The sequence below is a fragment of the Diabrotica undecimpunctata genome, chromosome 9 (genome assembly GCF_040954645.1).
Source record: "Diabrotica undecimpunctata isolate CICGRU chromosome 9, icDiaUnde3, whole genome shotgun sequence".
NCBI classification, from domain to species: Eukaryota; Metazoa; Arthropoda; class Insecta; order Coleoptera; family Chrysomelidae; genus Diabrotica; species Diabrotica undecimpunctata.
This window is the reverse complement of record NC_092811.1, coordinates 77,786,656-77,811,823: the sequence shown is the minus strand read 5'-3', so window position 1 is coordinate 77,811,823 and position 25,168 is coordinate 77,786,656. Positions and strand designations below refer to the sequence as shown.

At 34.1% G+C, this 25,168-nt stretch overlaps 1 protein-coding gene across 1 annotated transcript in view; it reads right to left on the bottom strand.

The window, feature by feature from the left end:
- Ns3 (nucleostemin 3) overlaps nt 1-25,168 on the bottom strand; it is a 157,988-nt gene that overhangs the window by 21,059 nt on the left and 111,761 nt on the right. The window contains exon 6 of the mRNA XM_072543616.1: nt 7,746-7,924. Coding sequence (XP_072399717.1) covers nt 7,746-7,924 — 179 coding nt within the window. The remainder of the gene's footprint in view (nt 1-7,745; nt 7,925-25,168) is intronic.

Here is a 25,168-nt window from a genome sequence, read left to right as displayed (position 1 = left end):
TGTTTGTTATTTTCAGGTTTGTATAAAAGATAATTTTCAAAAAATTGTATGGAGAGACTTTAAATCGCAATATAACTAGAGTAAAAAAAAATTAATGTTAGTATTGATAAATTGGGTAACAGCCATACCACACTGAATATGCCTGTTATCGTTCGATCACCGAAGTCAAGTAGTGTCCGTTGCGGTTACTACTTGGATGTGGACCGCTTGGGAACACCTCATGTTGTTTATGTCCTTCTCCGAAAGAGATGGAGCGATTTTATGAAATTTTACATGTGTATTCTGTAAGTCTGAGAATATATTGTTATCTATTTTTTATACCCTTAAGTGGTAAGGGTGGTTCACCCCAAACATATTTTTAAATTTGGTAAACAAAATTTTTTATGATGTGGCATGAAAAAATACATACATAGTTGCGATATTTCTCCAAAATGGCTGAAGCGATTTATATGAAACTTCACATGTATATTCTGTAGATCTGAAAATAGGTTATCTATTTTTCATACCCCTAATGGGCAATGGCGGTTTAACTTTTTTTTTATTTTTTAAACAAAATTTTTCATTTTTCTGTTTTTATGATGTGGCATGAAAAAGTACATACATCCCTTAATTTTCACCGCTCTATTACTAACCCCTTTTTTTAATAGCCATATTAGTGTCACGGAGTTAGTTGCGATATTTTTCAGAAATGGCTGAAGCGATTTATATGAAATTTGACATGTATATTCTGTAGGTCTGAAAATAGGTTTATTTTTCATACCCCTAATGGACAAGGGTGGTTCAACTCAAACTTTTTTTTTTATTTTTTAAACAATTTATTTTTATTTTTATGTGTTTCTGATGTGGTAATAAAAAATACATATATATATATATATATATATATATATATATATATATATATATATAACAAACTGCTCGATCTTTCATAGACGCTAACATGATATAATGATCAGAAAAATGTAATCGTGAATATATTAAGAATTTTGGAATTATATTTATTAAATAACCAAAACCATTTGCTATTATTAATATAAATTTTATGAAATAACTTTCAGTTTAATACTCCAACAAATAATAATTTTAATTAAATATATTAGACAATCGTATGCCACTGATACGGGAATACTTTAAATTAAAATGACAGTTCAGCGTTTGGCGAAATTGTTTACAGTGTTGCCGCTTTTTTAGAGTAAGAATTTTGTTTATGTTTTGATTTCTTACACAATTTGATTCAGACAGAATATACTATATATTAATAAATTGTATTTATAAATACATATTCAATTAAGCTTAATATGTTTGAAAACTAATTATTGTTGTTTATTGTGATTGTGCTATGCCAAAAACAACTGAATAGTCTGTAGAAAGCTGATCATAGCTAATAAGCTTTAATAGACTATTTTATAGAAGAAATAATGGCGGGACGTTTTTACTATTAAATGGTCTAAAAGAGGTATGTTAAAGAATTTAGAATACATAATTTTGTATTAAAATGTTTTCTTATGTATTTTAGCGTGTTTCAGTAGTCTTAAAACTAAGTGTATCTAGTAAATAATATTTCTCAAGCTATTAAAAATAATTAACGTTTAAAATCACCTCTAATCTCCACCAATTTAAAACACCAGTGATATTCGTGATGTTCTTTACATGTACGAAATAAGCTTATGACATGTACAATGCAACTTATAAAGTATGCTGTCCGATAAGGATGGTCCAGAAAAGTCGCAAAACCAACTCTTGGTGGTGTGGTGAACTGGAACACTTTAGGAAGGCAAAAGAACAGCTTTTAATGGAGCAAAATATACTAAACTTAAAGAAGATTGGGATTATTATGAAGCAATCCTCAGAGAGTTTAAGAAAATCTACAGACAAAAACAAAGAGCTGTTTAGAGAGCGTATTGTGAGGAAATCGAAGGCTTCCAAAACCTTCCAACCTTTGTGAAAGTGCTGAAATCCTGATGAAAATACTCCTCCCCGATTCTAGCGCCTTAACAGTACCAAACTGGACGGAAGAAATAATTATACCCTCACTAAACGACTGGCATCTCGCCAGAACAATCATTAGTGAGGAAAAGGTAAGATGGGCCATATCGTGCTTCACCCCTTTTAGGTCACCAGCGCCTGACGGCATAGATCCAGCTCTACTATGGTGGGGACTGGATATCCTTCTGCCGCACCTTCTGCGTATATTTAGAGCCTCCTTGGCTCTGAGATATATTCCTAGAAAGTGGAGAGAGGTACGTGTGGTCGTCATACCAAAACCAGTTAGGATGAACTACACCCTACCAAAGGCTTTTCGACCAATTAACCTAACATTGTTTCCCTTGAAAACAATGGAGAGGCTATGCGAGGGGTACATAAGAGATGGAGTTCTGGTTCATAAACCCCTTCACCCAAATCAGCATGCATATACTTCGGGAAGATCTACCGATTCTGCACTGCATCAAGTAGTGGGAAGAATTGAAAGATCACTAGATAATAAAGAATCCACTCTAGGCATACTTATAGACATTGAGGGAGCGTTTGATAAAACCACATTCCCAACCATCACACAACAGCTGAATGTCAGGAATGTTCCCCTGATCGTGAACGAATGGATATAGTATGCATTAATAGAGCAATAAGCTTAAGTGTAGCAGACGTTTCTGTTAAAGGCATAGTTACAAGGGGATGTCCAAAGGGAGGGGTACTATCACCACTCCTCTGGAACATAGTTCTAGACACCGTAGTTGACCAACTCAGCAGCAACGGGTTCTACACAATAGCCTATGCAGACGATATTGCTGTCGCAAAGCGGTAAATTTCAGAACACACTATGTGAGAGATTTCAAGTTGCTGTCTGACTAATATAAATATGGTGCAAGGAACATTCATTATCTATAAATCCCAAAGACAGAGATTGTCCTCTTCACCAGAAAAAGAAAATCACGGGCTTGATACCCCAAATACTAAACTAAAGTGTAAACTTTTCTGTCGAGGTGAAATACCTTGGTATTACCCTTGACATGAAGTTAACATGGAACTCCCACTTAGATGTCAGAGCTAAGAAGAAGAGCATACATATAATGCCTATGAGCAGTGTCGACGAACGGTCAGACGCACCTGGGGCCTTTCGCCCAGGGCGATCGCCTGGATCTACATTAGGCCTGTTATTAGGCCAATGCTAATTTAAGGAGCTATTGCTTGGGTATTGCATATATACCGATGGCTCCAAAATGGAAGAAGGCTTAGGTTGCAGGGTCCACTGAACCTAAAAATAAAGTGGGCAAATATGGGCAAAAATACTAGCGTAGTTCAGACAGAACTGGCTGGTATCAACGTAGCCGTAAGAGAGATAACACAAAAAGGTATAGCCGGGAAAACTCTAATAATCTACAAAAATAGTATATAAGCGCTACTAACCTTGAATAGACAGGTGTTAGTAATGGAGTATCACGAGTCACTAATTCAAGTTTCGGATAACATCATTCTGAGGTGGGTTAAAGAACACAATAGGAATAAAGGCAACCGATTTACTGACCAATTAGCTAGGAAGGCGGCAGGCCTAAAACTCGTAGGACCTGGGGATTTTTTTGGTTGGTCAACTACAAAAATCGCGGAAATTGTCAAATGTCACTCCCACACGCAAACCGTGTAAAGATGGAACGAAGGGCAAGGATGTAGACTTGCCAAGGTAACACTAAGTAACCTCGAAAAGTCAGCATCAAAGAAGTACTTGGTAGTGATCACGAAAAACCTACGCTTGGCAGTTGCTTTTTTAACTGGTCATTGTCAACTAAGCAAACACCTCGTACACTGGGACTAGTAGACACACCTATATGCAGCAAATTTGAAGGATAAGACCACACTGTAGAGCATGTCCTAAGTGAATGCCCGGAGTTATCGTTAATACGAAAGTACGCGTTCAGCGAGCCCTGTGGCCCATTGCTGTGGGACTTAACTCGCCCTGTCTACTCTACAGATACAGAAGGCGCCTCCAAGGCAGTTAATAATGTTTTTAGATCTTTTTGGGTAAATTAACAAGTTAAATTACCTGGCGGTTATAGTAAATTGGTGGAGCATATGTTGTATAGGAGGCACGTGATTTCGTTGGAAAATTTACGGGAACAAGAGCGAGTAAGATACTACCAAATTGGCAACAATGTTGGAGTGACCAATAGTCTAATGAACTGTAGCGTATATATCTAATTTTAAATTAAAGCTATTATTTTGATTTTAAGAATGGAACCTTCGCATGTCCTCAAATTAAGTGGGTATCAGTAAATATTTTATTTTACCAAAAAGTTAAATTTTCTATAAAGTTTAAATAAAAAATATCGGTGTTATACCTTCTGTGATATACCTAGGTCGTGATAACACTAATCGACTGGACTGAACAGAACTTATTGCAAAATAATAATACCTATATAAAAAAATGTTAATAAAAAGTAATTATCACATACAGTTAAACAGTATGATCGAATATTTCTAAATAGTAGAATAATTAGAATATTACTAAAATAGTCTATTAACACAACTGCTCATAAGTATTAAAACTTCCTATTTTTCTAGAGAATTCATTTTTTAAATCATATCCAGGGTGTTCTATTAAAGAACCATACCTCTGGTTTGACAACATGTTAGAGAAAACTTAGTACCTCAATAATTTTAAAATGGGTAAGAGGTCTAAAATTTTTATTAACATCTTTTTTCACATATCTACCAGATATTTTATAATAAGCTAACCTGTACTTAAAGGGCAAAAGATCAGTAGGAAGACGCCAGAACTCGTGGCTGAAAGACCCGAGGAGTTGGTTCGACCGCTCATCCGCAGAAATCTTTCGCGCAGCAGTTTCCAAAACTACAATTGCCATTTGGATCGCCCACCTGCGAAAGTAGACGGCGCCATGAGAAGAAGAACCTGTACTTTGACTATTTGTACTGTACTTTTTGTCCTATCAAGAAGTATGTTTGTACCCTATTTTCAAAGATATATAAACAAAACAACACCTAGTTCGAATTAAGTAGTAGTAGTAGAGTCACTGTTATCTGCTCATATTTTCAAACATAATACCAGGAACATCTGAATGTAAATATCGATGGGAATATTAAAACTTTATATTATTATAAATCTCAATCATTGGTAATTTTGCAACTACTCCTGGTAGAGTATTTTTATTTTAATTTTTATTGCCTGCTTTTATTACACATACATATATTTTTACACAGTCTCACCTAAATACGAGGCGACTATAAATCATTTTCACTTGGAGAGAGTAGTATTGCGTCCACTACATAACAGATTATTAAAAAAAAATTCTCAAATAGGGTATACTTGTTTACTTCTTACTATTTTTATTATTTCATCCATGATTAGGTTGAACAATAGAGGACCAAGGGAATCTCCCTGTCTTATCACATTGCCACTTTCAAAGGGTTAGTTAGTTCTCCTTCTACTTTTACCTTTATTGTTTTGTTTTAGATATTTTCGATTGTTTTTATTATTTCTAGAGGTATCCATCTTACGTACAATCGGTGGATAACGCCCTTTAATTTGACCTTGTCAAATGCCTTCTTAAGATCCACGAAACATAGATATGCCGGTTTTTGTATTCTAATATTTTTTTTTTGCACTTGCGTCATTATAAATATAGCGTCGGTGCATGATCTTCCCGACCTAAAACCATGTTGTTATTCTGCTAGTGTTATCATTTCATTCAATTTATTTGCTATCACTTTCGTTGTTAATTTTAGTGTTGTGTTTATTAAATCAATTCCTCTGTAATTTTCAGGGTCCGATTTGTCTCCCGTTTTAAAGAGAGGTATTAGGATGCTTGATCTGCATTCTTGTGATATTCTGTTTTGTCCTATTATTTTTTGGATTATTTTTAATAGTTGTTTGGTCAGATCTGGTCCCGGGTACTTTAGGAGTTCATTCGGTATTCTGTCCTCTCCTGGTGATTTTCTATTCTTTATTTCCTTAATGCGTCCTTTACCTCTTCCTCCTCAATATTTACTTCTTCGTTTGTCGTCACTTCTGGTGTTGATGGTTCATTATCGTCACCTTAAGCAAATAATGATCGAACGTAGTCTGCATATGTTTACTTCTGAATATGTTTCGTTTTTATTAGTTCTTTCATCTATTTTCTTTGTCCTGTGATCATTCTTCACCTGTCTTTTTGTGTTCCGTAGATTTGCGAAGCTACACAGCAACTAATAAACCAAGTATAAAACTTATACTCAGAATAAATCAGGTATAGGCAAAATCACTAACAATAAACATGGAATAACTTATATATAGGTTATACTTGGTATAAGAATTTATTCCAAGATTATACCGACCCACACCCTTGTTTAAGTGTAGTATAACCGTGGTATAACCTATTTTATGAATGTCAAAGTCATCAGTGACAAGAATATATTATTTTTTGTATTGTTTTGTGAATAGCTATATAATAAAAAAATGTGTTTAAGAGGTGTTGCAGCTGTCGAGGAAGTTGATAATTTAATTAACATGATGGAAAATACACGAAAAAGAAACTTTCTGGGAAAGAATAAATTCATTTTCAAAATACACTGGCAATTTTTGCAATTTTTTGCAACTTTTTTGCAATTTTAAAATACTCAAACCCAACATATAAGATAACAAATAAAGAAAGATATATTTGGTGTCAGTTGTCAGTTTCAAAGAAAAATCAAAATTGACATATTTCACTCAATATCTCGTTGTTCTATGTATTTGTGCAAAAGATTGCGACATTGCCAAACTATTATTTCGGAATAAAGTGGGAATACTTATAACTAACATATATCGAGTTTATTTGTAACAAATTATTTTAGTATAATATTTACCTTATACTTAGGATAACTCTTCTAGATATAAATACGGAATAACGAGTGTTTGCAATGGCCTTTTTTTGGCACCATTCAAACTGTTACAACATAGTAATTTTCTTTGTAGACCTTGATAAAGGTGGCAAAAAACCACCGAAAGCTTGGATTCAGAATAAATAGTACGCCTTAGCAAAGCTCTGTTTTTATTGACTACCACACCCAAAAAGAAAAAAGTATTTACATATATATATATATATATATATATATATATATATATATATATATATATATATATATATATATATATATATCCTATATACCCATAGGACGATCCCTATTAGCCATTGTGGCGAACCGTATCACAGATTAGGACTTTATCATCCAGTTTGTTCTGAGTTAAGTGAAAGAGACCCAGGCTCAGACCGACACGAGGAGAGACTAACTGATGTACGAATATGTGAAGAAACCATAATATCTGAAAATTAGTTTAGATTTATGCAAGGCAAATCAACAACAGATGCAATTTTTATTATAAGACAGATGATGGAAATATGCAAGAATAAGTAAATTCTCAAGGGCTTCCGCGGTGAGCGCTTAAGAGTCCCCAGTGAGTGTTAAGATTGTGATAGATATGAGGGAGTAATAACTAGAACGAATGTGGGAGAAATTGATAAAGTTCTGGCAAAAATATGATTGCATTGATTGATAGAAAGTTATGGAGAAATGTAAGTAGAGAAAGTTTGACGGGAAGCCAAACCCGTTTAGGGATATATGCAAAGAGAATGATGACATCAAAACAACTGCCTAAACTGCCATATAAGCCTAAAAACCATTATAAAATAATCAGACATTAACTTCGTTTCTCTAAGTTTCCTCGTGTAGTTAACTACAATAATTAACAGTTAAAAGTAGTTAATAATAAATAAACCAACCTTCATTTGAACAGGCAATTTAAAATTATCTCTTTCTGGCCATATCTGGTATTCTTTATTATTAACTGTCGGAGGAGCGTAATTGTATAGTAGCTTTCCGTTTACGTAATCCTTAAGGATATATCTTGCAGCTCTAGAATTATCGGGCTGTCCATTGGCTGTCATAAATCCTCGGTTATCTAAAAAAGTATTAGGTACATTATCGACAAAAAAATACAAATAATAATAGTTTTTGTATAATCTTGTGATTATCGTAAAAAAACCATAAGCCCCATGATCTAGAATAAAAAAAAAGAAAAAAAACGACTTGTCTATATGACAATACAATATTACACTAATATGGTACAATATTGTACATTACGTGCATTATATACATTTAGGTTATATCCATATAATTTAGATGGTCCCATTGGATGTTGTTACAAGCATAAATTTAGTTTTGTTTTTGTTGAGGGGGCCTATACCCATCACTAGCTTACACGACTGCATTAATAAGCATCTGTAGGTTTTAAACTGTCACGCCTTCAACTACTGAAGACCTGTATTGTTCAAGAAAAATACTCAACAATTAAAACAATTATTGATGTGGAAAGAAAAGTCTCTACTCAGAATCCTTTAAGTTTATTAAGTACTAAAATCTGTCTAACGAAGAGACGGAGCAATAAAAATGCGTGATCTTCACGTGACTGTGATTTTTTCATTGAAAAACAACAGTTGATTAACTTACTTCGCAGAAGTTGTATGCGTCTGTATATATATATATATATATATATATATATATATATATATATATATATATATATAAAGGCAATATAAGCATGGTTGAATAGATACGGCATAGTCTTTACATAACATATGGTTGCTGAATTACTAACATTAGTAAAGACCAATAAACCAGTTGACAGATTGTTACAGACGAAATGGCTGCAAGCAAAGAACATAATGTTCACCTTACCCATAGAATAAGTAACAATCAGAATGCCCACTCTCAGATGCCGCCTTTAAAGTGTGTAGGAAGTCCACAAAAAAAAAAAAAAAATATGTGTTTTCTGATTAAATAACGTAAATTCATATTGATATATTCATACTTTTCATTAAACCGTTTAACGTAAATTTACCTTATATAGCAAATATAGAAGGGGCCCGTCAGGCCTTCTATATACCGCTCCGCGGACTAGACCCTTAAGGCAGATCGAATGAAAGATCTACTCGCGAAATCCGAGCACTGAGGTCATGTGCGGCATACATGGGCTTGGTGGCCGGACCCCTCTCGGGTGCTCAGCCGGCGAGGAGAACAAAATTTATTTTGCCAAATCGGCGGCTGAGTGACCGAGCACACACTCTTTTCCGAACATAGAGTCACCAGCTCAGGCTGATGGCTCTATGGTCGGAACACACGCTCCTTTTTCTTTTTTTTTTAGGGACTCAAGTCCCGACGTAAAGCTAGAGTAAAATCAATAGAGTCAGTAAAGTAAATAGGGAGAAAAGCCTAGATGTGGCTACCCCTACAGTTAGGTGGCATAACCATATTCACTAAAAACCGAGGATGTCCTATTACCCAGGGCATCTTAAGTAAATTTCAGATCATAAGCCTCCTCACGTAAGTCACACGATGAGGAGGGGTGGTGGAAAAGCCTGGGGGTAAGATAGGTACCACTTCGACTAGCGAGGTGTGACCGGTTTGATCTTCGGACATGTGGATCCCATTCTTACATTGGTATACACATGTTCCTAGGGGCAGGGATGATCACTGTGTGTGTGTGTGTGTGTGTGTGTGTGTGTGTGTGTGTGTGTGTGTGTGTGTGTGTGTGTGTGTGTGTGTGTGTGTGTGTGTGTGTGTGTGTGTGTGTGTGTGTGTGTGTGTGTGTGTGTGTGTGTGTGTGTGTGTGTGTGTGTGTGTGTGTGTGTGTGTGTGTGTGTGTGTGTGTGTGTGTGTGTGTGTGTGTGTGTGTGTGTGTGTGTGTGTGTGTGTGTGTGTGTGTGTGTGTGTGTGTGTGTGTGTGTGTGTGTGTGTGTGTGTGTGTGTGTGTGTGTGTGTGTGTGTGTGTGTGTGTGTGTGTGTGTGTGTGTGTGTGTGTGTGTGTGTGTGTGTGTGTGTGTGTGTGTGTGTGTGTGTGTGTGTGTGTGTGTGTGTGTGTGTGTGTGTGTGTGTGTGTGTGTGTGTGTGTGTGTGTGTGTGTGTGTGTGTGTGTGTGTGTGTGTGTGTGTGTGTGTGTGTGTGTGTGTGTGTGTGTGTGTGTGTGTGTGTGTGTGTGTGTGTGTGTGTGTGTGTGTGTGTGTGTGTGTGTGTGTGTGTGTGTGTGTGTGTGTGTGTGTGTGTGTGTGTGTGTGTGTGTGTGTGTGTGTGTGTGTGTGTGTGTGTGTGTGTGTGTGTGTGTGTGTGTGTGTGTGTGTGTGTGTGTGTGTGTGTGTGTGTGTGTGTGTGTGTGTGTGTGTGTGTGTGTGTGTGTGTGTGTGTGTGTGTGTGTGTGTGTGTGTGTGTGTGTGTGTGTGTGTGTGTGTGTGTGTGTGTGTGTGTGTGTGTGTGTGTGTGTGTGTGTGTGTGTGTGTGTGTGTGTGTGTGTGTGTGTGTGTGTGTGTGTGTGTGTGTGTGTGTGTGTGTGTGTGTGTGTGTGTGTGTGTGTGTGTGTGTGTGTGTGTGTGTGTGTGTGTGTGTGTGTGTGTGTGTGTGTGTGTGTGTGTGTGTGTGTGTGTGTGTGTGTGTGTGTGTGTGTGTGTGTGTGTGTGTGTGTGTGTGTGTGTGTGTGTGTGTGTGTGTGTGTGTGTGTGTGTGTGTGTGTGTGTGTGTGTGTGTGTGTGTGTGTGTGTGTGTGTGTGTGTGTGTGTGTGTGTGTGTGTGTGTGTGTGTGTGTGTGTGTGTGTGTGTGTGTGTGTGTGTGTGTGTGTGTGTGTGTGTGTGTGTGTGTGTGTGTGTGTGTGTGTGTGTGTGTGTGTGTGTGTGTGTGTGTGTGTGTGTGTGTGTGTGTGTGTGTGTGTGTGTGTGTGTGTGAACATATTCCTGTATTATGGTAACTTCGTAAATTGTGGTAACTTACACACGTTACCACAATTTCATTCCCCAACATTTTCTTTGTTTTAGTAGTATTTACTGTCGAAATAACTTTAAATACTCTTTTTTCTTATGTGCTTTTAATAGATATTGTTTTTAATACATAGGATCGAATAGAGCTTAAATAAAAATTGTATTACGCCGATTCTGCGTATGTTGCCAGAAATCAGGTTGAGGCAGATTGAATTTACACACGTAATTGTGGCATCGTGGGCGTGGTCGTAAAGTGGCGCCCTCTGAGATGGCCTTGCGGTGTTGCCCATTTCAGTTGAAATAAAATGATTTTTATTTCGATTTTGGGAATAAAACGTGTAAGTGTGTGAAAGGTGCCACAAAAGTGCAACAATTTTCTTATACGCGATGGCGATGTTGACCAAAAAAAATAGAATATTAATTTATGGAAAGATTAAAGGAATACTAACTTAAAAAAAAAGCGTATTATTTCTCCAAAAATTATAGTTAGATTGGGTATCAGATACTAATTAAAATAAAGTTTTCTATATTCAGTGATGTGATGTGGCCATTCATATAACTTTTCACACCTACTTTTCATGCAAATTATGTAAGTTTGACTTATGAAAATTACACTTTAAGAGTTCTGTAGACCCGTATAAAAAAAATATAAAATTGGTCGTCTATTCATCCGTCCGTCTGACTCTGTTACACAAAATGTATTTCGAATCTACGAAACCGATTAAATTGAAATTTGGTGCATATGACCCAGTTGCGAATAGTTATGTGAAAAATAAACTTTTAAGTATAAAGAAAACTGAAATACTATGCCTTAAATTTTAGATCAAATTAAAGGGTCTGTTGTGAGTTATTCAAGTTAAAATTTTTATTAAGTCTAAGACAATTTAAAATTGGAGTTGAAATAGCAGCTGCATGAACTTTCCATTATCAATGAATAAAAGACTTATCACAAGAATTGCTTCCGACCAGCCTGGAGAAAAACTTTTGGAATTATTGTTGGTAGAGTCCTCACTATACATTTTCGGACATATGGAAACTATTTTATTCTTAATTGAAGAATTTTTTTTAAATCTTAGAAAACTATAATTTTAGAGTCAAATGATATAAAATGCTTTTCAAACATCTCCCTCAGTTATTGCAAATAAGTATTTTAAAATGCTAATCTTGAATCTTTTTTTAAATATAATGGGAGATTATATGATACCCTCTTTTTAGAGGTTTATATAATAACTTAAAACACAAATCAAAGCGTTGCCACAAAAATGACGGCTGTCAAATTTGAGCGTTTTTATACAATATGCCGTTTTTTAACTCAACAACCAATTATCAAAACACTATAGCATTTATTGTTTACTTTCTGATCTGATGGAGATTAGTATCAAATGATATTTTGAAATTCAAAGACAAAAATCAGGCTGTGTATGCCAGACAAAAAGGTGTGGGTTCGAGTCCCATTGTAGGCCGGATTTTTCTTCCCCAATTTTCTAATATGATTTGATAACGCTATAGTAATTGTATCAATCTTCTTCTCTCAGAAGAACCTATCCAATTATGTAATAAAGTATGGAACATTCCATTTAAAAACAATGCTCAGGATCTGTCAATGTTCGTCAACAAACAATTTTTCGACGTTCGAATTCGACGTTTAAAGAAAAAATGATAATAACATACAATAAATAAATAAAAAAATAAATCGTTATCGTGTTATAAAGCAATTTAAACAAAAATTATTAACTTCGACTGCTTCTAGATCGTCTTTTTAAAAGTAGCGATTTTATGTTCAGTAGACCTTATAAAATGTCAATAACTCTGGTTCAAATTTAAAGTGAAAAAATCTTTTTTACAATGTCACCATCTTCTACTTCTACTGAAATAAAAAAGTGTTATGTTATGTTTTTACTAAACTCTGACCACTTTGAGAATTTTCCACCTCTAAACCAACCAATCTTATTCGGAAAAGTTCCCGCAAACTTAATATTCGAGCCAGCGAAATTAAAAAAATATATTTTTGAAATACCACAGTGTCCTGCTAGATTTTTATGAATTTATTTCCACCCTAGTAATTTATCACTTCTCAACTACCCCTTATGGGAAGTCAATACTTCTGTTGGGATAAAATTAAAGTGAAAAAATCTTCTTTTGCAATTTCACCGTCTTCCACTTATAACTGAAATGAAAAAGTGTTTTAAGTTTTTACTAAACCTTGACCAGCCTGATAATTTTCCACCCCTAAATCAATCTTATTTGGAAACGTTTCCGCTAGCTTAATATTCGAGGCAGTGAATTAAAAAAGAAAATTTTGAAATATCACAGTCTTCTGCTAGGTTTTTACGAATTTATTAGTACTTTAGTAATTTTTTATCCCAAGACTAACCCTAGTGAGGAGTCAATAATTCTGGTAGGTTAAAATTAAAGGGGTAGAATTTTTTGTAATTATACTGCACTTTATTCAAAATAAGAAACTGATCTGTTTTTAGTAAATGTTAACCAACTACACGTTTTTACTAAATGTTAACCAACCACACCAATTCTATCAGCCACACATTTACTATATTTTTTGTGTTTTACTATATTTTTAACAGACTAGTCATTTTTTTCTCGACTACTTAAATTAAAAAGCATTCTCAAATGTTACTCAGTGCTAAATAATATATACTTTTTAAATGTTTAAATATATTGAATATTTTAAATATAGAATAGTCTAAATATTGAAAATATGAAAATACTTTGTTACAAAAATTATAAATTTTAACTGTTTTAAAAAAGTTACTCGGATTCGCGTCGTGAGTACCCTTTTATGAATATAAAATAACTGAAATCAAGTTGAGTTTTAGTAAATACAATGGAATTGTTATATTTAACATAATACTTAGCAGGTAAGAAATATTCAAATTCCAATAATTTTATTACATCCATTACTTTAATTAGCTAATTGTAAAGGCGGATCGAGACACCTATTGTTAAAAGATACCGGATAGGTACCTGAAAATTTGGAAAAAAGCTTAAATAATAAGGGTATTAAATATACTGTTTAGGTTAGTTGTATAACATAAAGAGTTAAGACGGAAATTACAAGTTGGACAGAACAGCTAGTTTAGATTATTTGAGTAGTAAAATAGATTTATATTAGCTGCATTTCAAAAATTTAAATATATTTATATTGTTTAATTTTATGTCGATATTATATTTATTGTCAGTTGGATATAGGTAAAAATTAACAGAGTATTGCGGTATTAATGGGTTAGTTAAGGGGTGAAAAATTACTAGGGTGGTAATAAATTCACAAAAACCTATCAGAACATGATGGTATTTTAAAACTATTTTTTTAAATTTCGCTGTCTCGAATATTAAGCTAGTAAGAACTTTACTAAATAAGATTGATTTAGGGGGGAAAATGATTAGGATGGTCAAAGTTTAGTAAAAACTTAACAGCAGAACACTACTGTTTTATTTCAGTTATAAGTACAGGGCGGTGAAATTTTAAAGAATATTTTTTCTCCTTAAATTTTAACGTAACAGAATTATTGACTTCCGATAGGAGTAAATTGAGGGGTGAATAATTACTAGGGTGGTAATGAATCTGTAAAATCCTAGCAGAACACTGTGGCATTTCAAAAAATTTTTTTTTCCAATTCCACTGGCTCGGATATTAAGCTAGCAGTAACGTTTTCAAATAAGATTGGTTTATCATCATTCCGTCTTTACAACCTTACGTGGGTCCTAGCCTCCTCAAGAATTTCTCTCCAGTCGTCCCCAACCCTCGCCTTTCTCTCTCCGCCAAGCACGTATTCCCATATTTTTCATGTCTTTATCGATGTTATCAAGGAACCTTGTTCTAGGTCTTCCTCTTCTTCTCTGACCAATGGGTCTATCAAGGAGCGTTTTCTAGCTGGGTCATTTTGTTCCATCCGCATTACATGCCCTATTCACCTCAGACGTTCCAAGATTAGTTTAGGGGAGCAGAACAGAACACTTTTTATTTTATTTAAAAGTTATAATTTATAAATGGGTGAAAAAATATGGCATAGGCAAAAATATATTTTTTTAAATTCTGCCAGTTTGAACCGTATGCCAGGAGAATCGCTCCCCTTAAGGGTGGTTCGGTGGTGAAAAATTATGATGGTAGTAATTAATTAGTGAAAAAAAAATGTCATAAACAAAAAGTTTTTTGTTTGAATTCTGCTAGCTTGAACTTTAAGGCAGCAGAATTACTCCACTTAAGGGTGGTTTGGTGGTCAAAAATTAGTGAAAAATCGGTGAAAAAATATTGCAAAGGTTAAATCGGATTTAGCTTATGTGCCCCCGCAAGCTTAATGGTCCTATAAAAAATGCTGAAGCACGTCGAATATAAATATGCGCTTTTTAAATATACTGGACAAGGTGACTCAGGCAAGCCTACCATAGTCTAAAAGCTTTACTTTTAATGGAACTTCCTGTATATTTTACTATTCTTAAAAGCTCCTTAATAACCCGATCTCAACCAACTATGTCATGTAGAGTCTATTATGAGTATTAAAGGGTAGTTAATATGTTGAAATTAAACAGTGTGGAAACCACTTATGGAATAAAATTGTTTGTGTCCTTGAATCTTCTGCCCTCATGAATCATCTTGTACATTTAAATTCATGTTTAAAGAGCACATTTGAATTTAAAAGTAACAGGTGAGGCGGTTTTTTATAATTTTCTAAAATAAGGACGCAAACAATTGTATTCCATGAGTGGTTTACACACTGTATAATTTTAAAATTCCACCCTGTATTATTCATAATAGACCCTACATAATACAAGATATAGTTTGTCGAGATCAGGTTATTAAGCAGCTTTTAAAAATAAAAAATATACAGGGAAGTCTATTAAAAATAAAACTTATGCAGTATGCTAGGCATGCGTGAATTACCCTGTACATTTAAATTTTTCCTTAAAAGGCACACATTTATATGTATTAAAAGTCGACGGGTGTCATCGTTTTTAATTTTTTTTTAAAGGACAGAAATAACTCTATTCTATTATACAGGGGGTCCACATATATTGTATTTTATTATATATAATAGTAATAATAATAATAAATTGCCTTTATTTAGTCTGTAAAAATTTACAAACACGAGATACATGAGGCAAAGTCTAGCTAGAGCTACTCCACTTAACCTCAAGTTTACAAAGTCAGTTTGAAATAAGTAGAACATGAAAAAAAATGATTTATAAATTGACATAAATGATAATATAATATTGAAATGATAGAAATAGTCATGTGGCTACTAGAAAAATAAGATAAAGAAAATAATTTGTAATGTTATTTGATAAATGATATGAATGATAAATAAAAACAAAAAAAATTCTAATGGTAACAATAACGACAACAATATACTATATAATAATAATAACGTTACTGCGATTGTAGGTAAAAATTTCTTATAATGCCGCTTCATGAAATCAAGAGATTTACCTCTTAAATTTTTTGTTAAACTATTAAACACTAAAACAGCGTTGTAAGTAAACGATCGCTGGAAAATAGCTAGTCTATATCTTGGCAGCATAAGACTATGAGGATATCTCAGATCCAGATTATGAGCGTTTCCACGAAATACTAATTTGTTCTTTAAATAAATAGGATTTGACGACGAAATAATTCGATATATCAATGAGGCGAGGTGATATTTGTATAAATTATCTATGGTTAACCATTGAAGTTCTTTTATTTTGCATATTATACGATCATATTTTCTTATGCCAAAGACAAATCTGCAACAATTATTTTGAATTTTTTGCAACTTTAATTTCGTAACCTGATCTAAGCAAGGGTAAAATACCAAGAGCCCATAATTAAGAATTGACATTACGATAGTTGCACAAAGTAACTTACGCAATTTAAAGTTTAAAATGCCTGTACTTCTATACAGTTGACGCATAACTAAATAGCATTTTTTTACTAAAAGGGTGACATGCTCTTGAAAACGTAGCGTACAGTCATATATGACTCCTAAGTTTCTACAACTATTAACATTTTTTAGAGGTTCATTTTTTATAATTAGTTTTAAGTTATCCTGAACAGTGTTAGGTTCAAAAGAGAAATACAGTTGTGTGTCATCTACAAAAGAGTGCAATTTCAGATTATTTAAAGATTTATACAGATCGGAAATATATATTTAAAAAAGAAGAGGACCAAGAACCGAACCTTGAGGCACCTCTAAATTGACAGATGCAAATTCTGATGAATTATTATCGATTGTGACTTTTGATAACGATTTACCAAACAAAATTTGAAAAACTGTAAGGAGGTATCATTAAATCCAAAATATTTCAATTTAACACACAGAAGAGCGTGATCAATAGTGTCGAAGGCTTTAGAAAAATCAAGCACGATGAGGTTGCTTTTACCAAACAAAATTTGAAAAACTGTAAGGAGGTATCATTAAATCCAAAATATTTCAATTTAACACACAGAAGAGCGTGATCAATAGTGTCGAAGGCTTTAGAAAAATCAAGCACGATGAGGTTGCTTTTCCTGCATCAAATGATCGAAGTATATTATCTGTTAAGTCAAGAAGCAGAGTCGTTGTACTAAACTCTTTTCTAAATCCTGATTGTATATACGTAACTACATTATTTCTAAAAATATAATCGTATATCTGTTTATAGATAACCTTTTCTAAAATTTTTGACAGTCCCGGTAAAATGCTTATTTTGGGCGAAGATCATTAAGTGATTCAGGTTTATTTGATTTGGCAGTGGTTTTACCAAAGCGTATTTCCAAGTGTCCGGAAAATAACCTACCTCCAAAGAACAATTTATAATGTGCGTAATATAAGGAGCAGTAATAGAAAGGGAGAGTTGTAGCATCTTTGCAGAAATATTATCACATCCATATCCAGCAGCTTCCGAATTTAACTTCATCAATAGTGGCCATTTTAAACGAGAAAACAATATCTGGGTTGAAAATATGGCAGATGTAAAATAATTATTTATAGATACAGGATCTTTAAGCTCATGAGGGATCTCTATAACTGGTTTATTTACAATTTTGAATAACCTCATAGCTTTCCAAAGATCTTTTTTAATCAAAGAAGCAGACCGATAATTTAAGTAACCATTCTTCTCCAGACGGACTGCGTTAGTAACTGCATTTCGAAGATCTTTATAGTAACTATAGTCGAAGACGTTTTTAGTTTTCTTATATTTAATTCTAAAATATTATAACACTATCGTACACTAAATAAAAAAATATAATAGTAGCCAACAGAGTATCCGTATCACAGTAAAGGTAAAGCACCAACTTATTCCTATAACAAATATGGCAACATGGCTTTCAAACACACTGTATATACAGCAATACTTATGGAACCCCCAAACACAGAAAATGTGTTACGGATATATTTGTGGCATCTTTTGCACACAGTTTCTGATGACAAAATAATTGTGGAATCCGGTGCCACAATTATATTCGTCGATAATATTAGAAAAATGGAGTGTATCAAAGCAATTCCTATCCATAAACACTATGCACGACGGGTGCCAGTATCATGGTATGTTTACACCGATTTGCCACAATTGAGGATATAGTATGTGATGCCACAAATATTGCGAAACGTGTATAGGTGTGTGTGTGTGTGTGTGTGTGTGTGTGTGTGTGTGTGTGTGTGTGTGTGTGTGTGTGTGTGTGTGTGTGTGTGTGTGTGTGTGTGTGTGTGTGTGTGTGTGTGTGTGTGTGTGTGTGTGTGTGTGTGTGTGTGTGTGTGTGTGTGTGTGTGTGTGTGTGTGTGTGTGTGTGTGTGTGTGTGTGTGTGTGTGTGTGTGTGTGTGTGTGTGTGTGTGTGTGTGTGTGTGTGTGTGTGTGTGTGTGTGTGTGTGTGTGTGTGTGTGTGTGTGTGTGTGTGTGTGTGTGTGTGTGTGTGTGTGTGTGTGTGTGTGTGTGTGTGTGTGTGTGTGTGTGTGTGTGTGTGTGTGTGTGTGTGTGTGTGTGTGTGTGTGTGTGTGTGTGTGTGTGTGTGTGTGTGTGTGTGTGTGTGTGTGTGTGTGTGTGTGTGTGTGTGTGTGTGTGTGTGTGTGTGTGTGTGTGTGTGTGTGTGTGTGTGTGTGTGTGTGTGTGTGTGTGTGTGTGTGTGTGTGTGTGTGTGTGTGTGTGTGTGTGTGTGTGTGTGTGTGTGTGTGTGTGTGTGTGTGTGTGTGTGTGTGTGTGTGTGTGTGTGTGTGTGTGTGTGTGTGTGTGTGTGTGTGTGTGTGTGTGTGTGTGTGTGTGTGTGTGTGTGTGTGTGTGTGTGTGTGTGTGTGTGTGTGTGTGTGTGTGTGTGTGTGTGTGTGTGTGTGTGTGTGTGTGTGTGTGTGTGTGTGTGTGTGTGTGTGTGTGTGTGTGTGTGTGTGTGTGTGTGTGTGTGTGTGTGTGTGTGTGTGTGTGTGTGTGTGTGTGTGTGTGTGTGTGTGTGTGTGTGTGTGTGTGTGTGTGTGTGTGTGTGTGTGTGTGTGTGTGTGTGTGTGTGTGTGTGTGTGTGTGTGTGTGTGTGTGTGTGTGTGTGTGTGTGTGTGTGTGTGTGTGTGTGTGTGTGTGTGTGTGTGTGTGTGTGTGTGTGTGTGTGTGTGTGTGTGTGTGTGTGTGTGTGTGTGTGTGTGTGTGTGTGTGTGTGTGTGTGTGTGTGTGTGTGTGTGTGTGTGTGTGTGTGTGTGTGTGTGTGTGTGTGTGTGTGTGTGTGTGTGTGTGTGTGTGTGTGTGTGTGTGTGTGTGTGTGTGTGTGTGTGTGTGTGTGTGTGTGTGTGTGTGTGTGTGTGTGTGTGTGTGTGTGTGTGTGTGTGTGTGTGTGTGTGTGTGTGTGTGTGTGTGTGTGTGTGTGTGTGTGTGTGTGTGTGTGTGTGTGTGTGTGTGTGTGTGTGTGTGTGTGTGTGTGTGTGTGTGTGTGTGTGTGTGTGTGTGTGTGTGTGTGTGTGTGTGTGTGTGTGTGTGTGTGTGTGTGTGTGTGTGTGTGTGTGTGTGTGTGTGTGTGTGTGTGTGTGTGTGTGTGTGTGTGTGTGTGTGTGTGTGTGTGTGTGAACATATTCCTGTATTATGGTAACTTCGTAAATTGTGGTAACTTACACACGTTACCACAATTTCATTCCCCAACATTTTCTTTGTTTTAGTAGTATTTACTGTCGAAATAACTTTAAATACTCTTTTTTCTTATGTGCTTTTAATAGATATTGTTTTTAATACATAGGATCGAATAGAGCTTAAATAAAAATTGTATTACGCCGATTCTGCGTATGTTGCCAGAAATCAGGTTGAGGCAGATTGAATTTACACACGTAATTGTGGCATCGTGGGCGTGGTCGTAAAGTGGCGCCCTCTGAGATGGCCTTGCGGTGTTGCCCATTTCAGTTGAAATAAAATGATTTTTATTTCGATTTTGGGAATAAAACGTGTAAGTGTGTGAAAGGTGCCACAAAAGTGCAACAATTTTCTTATACGCGATGGCGATGTTGACCAAAAAAAATAGAATATTAATTTATGGAAAGATTAAAGGAATACTAACTTAAAAAAAAAGCGTATTATTTCTCCAAAAATTATAGTTAGATTGGGTATCAGATACTAATTAAAATAAAGTTTTCTATATTCAGTGATGTGATGTGGCCATTCATATAACTTTTCACACCTACTTTTCATGCAAATTATGTAAGTTTGACTTATGAAAATTACACTTTAAGAGTTCTGTAGACCCGTATAAAAAAAATATAAAATTGGTCGTCTATTCATCCGTCCGTCTGACTCTGTTACACAAAATGTATTTCGAATCTACGAAACCGATTAAATTGAAATTTGGTGCATATGACCCAGTTGCGAATAGTTATGTGAAAAATAAACTTTTAAGTATAAAGAAAACTGAAATACTATGCCTTAAATTTTAGATCAAATTAAAGGGTCTGTTGTGAGTTATTCAAGTTAAAATTTTTATTAAGTCTAAGACAATTTAAAATTGGAGTTGAAATAGCAGCTGCATGAACTTTCCATTATCAATGAATAAAAGACTTATCACAAGAATTGCTTCCGACCAGCCTGGAGAAAAACTTTTGGAATTATTGTTGGTAGAGTCCTCACTATACATTTTCGGACATATGGAAACTATTTTATTCTTAATTGAAGAATTTTTTTTAAATCTTAGAAAACTATAATTTTAGAGTCAAATGATATAAAATGCTTTTCAAACATCTCCCTCAGTTATTGCAAATAAGTATTTTAAAATGCTAATCTTGAATCTTTTTTTAAATATAATGGGAGATTATATGATACCCTCTTTTTAGAGGTTTATATAATAACTTAAAACACAAATCAAAGCGTTGCCACAAAAATGACGGCTGTCAAATTTGAGCGTTTTTATACAATATGCCGTTTTTTAACTCAACAACCAATTATCAAAACACTATAGCATTTATTGTTTACTTTCTGATCTGATGGAGATTAGTATCAAATGATATTTTGAAATTCAAAGACAAAAATCAGGCTGTGTATGCCAGACAAAAAGGTGTGGGTTCGAGTCCCATTGTAGGCCGGATTTTTCTTCCCCAATTTTCTAATATGATTTGATAACGCTATAGTAATTGTATCAATCTTCTTCTCTCAGAAGAACCTATCCAATTATGTAATAAAGTATGGAACATTCCATTTAAAAACAATGCTCAGGATCTGTCAATGTTCGTCAACAAACAATTTTTCGACGTTCGAATTCGACGTTTAAAGAAAAAATGATAATAACATACAATAAATAAATAAAAAAATAAATCGTTATCGTGTTATAAAGCAATTTAAACAAAAATTATTAACTTCGACTGCTTCTAGATCGTCTTTTTAAAAGTAGCGATTTTATGTTCAGTAGACCTTATAAAATGTCAATAACTCTGGTTCAAATTTAAAGTGAAAAAATCTTTTTTACAATGTCACCATCTTCTACTTCTACTGAAATAAAAAAGTGTTATGTTATGTTTTTACTAAACTCTGACCACTTTGAGAATTTTCCACCTCTAAACCAATCTTATTCGGAAAAGTTCCCGCAAACTTAATATTCGAGCCAGCGAAATTAAAAAAATATATTTTTGAAATACCACAGTGTCCTGCTAGATTTTTATGAATTTATTTCCACCCTAGTAATTTATCACTTCTCAACTACCCCTTATGGGAAGTCAATACTTCTGTTGGGATAAAATTAAAGTGAAAAAATCTTCTTTTGCAATTTCACCGTCTTCCACTTATAACTGAAATGAAAAAGTGTTTTAAGTTTTTACTAAACCTTGACCAGCCTGATAATTTTCCACCCCTAAATCAATCTTATTTGGAAACGTTTCCGCTAGCTTAATATTCGAGGCAGTGAATTAAAAAAGAAAATTTTGAAATATCACAGTCTTCTGCTAGGTTTTTACGAATTTATTAGTACTTTAGTAATTTTTTATCCCAAGACTAACCCTAGTGAGGAGTCAATAATTCTGGTAGGTTAAAATTAAAGGGGTAGAATTTTTTGTAATTATACTGCACTTTATTCAAAATAAGAAACTGATCTGTTTTTAGTAAATGTTAACCAACTACACGTTTTTACTAAATGTTAACCAACCACACCAATTCTATCAGCCACACATTTACTATATTTTTTGTGTTTTACTATATTTTTAACAGACTAGTCATTTTTTTCTCGACTACTTAAATTAAAAAGCATTCTCAAATGTTACTCAGTGCTAAATAATATATACTTTTTAAATGTTTAAATATATTGAATATTTTAAATATAGAATAGTCTAAATATTGAAAATATGAAAATACTTTGTTACAAAAATTATAAATTTTAACTGTTTTAAAAAAGTTACTCGGATTCGCGTCGTGAGTACCCTTTTATGAATATAAAATAACTGAAATCAAGTTGAGTTTTAGTAAATACAATGGAATTGTTATATTTAACATAATACTTAGCAGGTAAGAAATATTCAAATTCCAATAATTTTATTACATCCATTACTTTAATTAGCTAATTGTAAAGGCGGATCGAGACACCTATTGTTAAAAGATACCGGATAGGTACCTGAAAATTTGGAAAAAAGCTTAAATAATAAGGGTATTAAATATACTGTTTAGGTTAGTTGTATAACATAAAGAGTTTATATTACTTGGAAAACATTTTAGCAGATAAATATTTTAAGAATATTCAAATAAGACGGAAATTACAAGTTGGACAGAACAGCTAGTTTAGATTATTTGAGTAGTAAAATAGATTTATATTAGCTGCATTTCAAAAATTTAAATATATTTATATTGTTTAATTTTATGTCGATATTATATTTATTGTCAGTTGGATATAGGTAAAAATTAACAGAGTATTGCGGTATTAATGGGTTAGTTAAGGGGTGAAAAATTACTAGGGTGGTAATAAATTCACAAAAACCTATCAGAACATGATGGTATTTTAAAACTATTTTTTTAAATTTCGCTGTCTCGAATATTAAGCTAGTAAGAACTTTACTAAATAAGATTGATTTAGGGGGGAAAATGATTAGGATGGTCAAAGTTTAGTAAAAACTTAACAGCAGAACACTACTGTTTTATTTCAGTTATAAGTACAGGGCGGTGAAATTTTAAAGAATATTTTTTCTCCTTAAATTTTAACGTAACAGAATTATTGACTTCCGATAGGAGTAAATTGAGGGGTGAATAATTACTAGGGTGGTAATGAATCTGTAAAATCCTAGCAGAACACTGTGGCATTTCAAAAAATTTTTTTTTCCAATTCCACTGGCTCGGATATTAAGCTAGCAGTAACGTTTTCAAATAAGATTGGTTTATCATCATTCCGTCTTTACAACCTTACGTGGGTCCTAGCCTCCTCAAGAATTTCTCTCCAGTCGTCCCCAACCCTCGCCTTTCTCTCTCCGCCAAGCACGTATTCCCATATTTTTCATGTCTTTATCGATGTTATCAAGGAACCTTGTTCTAGGTCTTCCTCTTCTTCTCTGACCAATGGGTCTATCAAGGAGCGTTTTCTAGCTGGGTCATTTTGTTCCATCCGCATTACATGCCCTATTCACCTCAGACGTTCCAAGATTAGTTTAGGGGAGCAGAACAGAACACTTTTTATTTTATTTAAAAGTTATAATTTATAAATGGGTGAAAAAATATGGCATAGGCAAAAATATATTTTTTTAAATTCTGCCAGTTTGAACCGTATGCCAGGAGAATCGCTCCCCTTAAGGGTGGTTCGGTGGTGAAAAATTATGATGGTAGTAATTAATTAGTGAAAAAAAAATGTCATAAACAAAAAGTTTTTTGTTTGAATTCTGCTAGCTTGAACTTTAAGGCAGCAGAATTACTCCACTTAAGGGTGGTTTGGTGGTCAAAAATTAGTTAGCTTGAACTTTAAGGCAGCAGAATTACTCCACTTAAGGGTGGTTTGGTGGTCAAAAATTAGTGAAAAATCGGTGAAAAAATATTGCAAAGGTTAAATCGGATTTAGCTTATGTGCCCCCGCAAGCTTAATGGTCCTATAAAAAATGCTGAAGCACGTCGAATATAAATATGCGCTTTTTAAATATACTGGACAAGGTGACTCAGGCAAGCCTACCATAGTCTAAAAGCTTTACTTTTAATGGAACTTCCTGTATATTTTACTATTCTTAAAAGCTCCTTAATAACCCGATCTCAACCAACTATGTCATGTAGAGTCTATTATGAGTATTAAAGGGTAGTTAATATGTTGAAATTAAACAGTGTGGAAACCACTTATGGAATAAAATTGTTTGTGTCCTTGAATCTTCTGCCCTCATGAATCATCTTGTACATTTAAATTCATGTTTAAAGAGCACATTTGAATTTAAAAGTAACAGGTGAGGCGGTTTTTTATAATTTTCTAAAATAAGGACGCAAACAATTGTATTCCATGAGTGGTTTACACACTGTATAATTTTAAAATTCCACCCTGTATTATTCATAATAGACCCTACATAATACAAGATATAGTTTGTCGAGATCAGGTTATTAAGCAGCTTTTAAAAATAAAAAATATACAGGGAAGTCTATTAAAAATAAAACTTATGCAGTATGCTAGGCATGCGTGAATTACCCTGTACATTTAAATTTTTCCTTAAAAGGCACACATTTATATGTATTAAAAGTCGACGGGTGTCATCGTTTTTAATTTTTTTTTAAAGGACAGAAATAACTCTATTCTATTATACAGGGGGTCCACATATATTGTATTTTATTATATATAATAGTAATAATAATAATAAATTGCCTTTATTTAGTCTGTAAAAATTTACAAACACGAGATACATGAGGCAAAGTCTAGCTAGAGCTACTCCACTTAACCTCAAGTTTACAAAGTCAGTTTGAAATAAGTAGAACATGAAAAAAAATGATTTATAAATTGACATAAATGATAATATAATATTGAAATGATAGAAA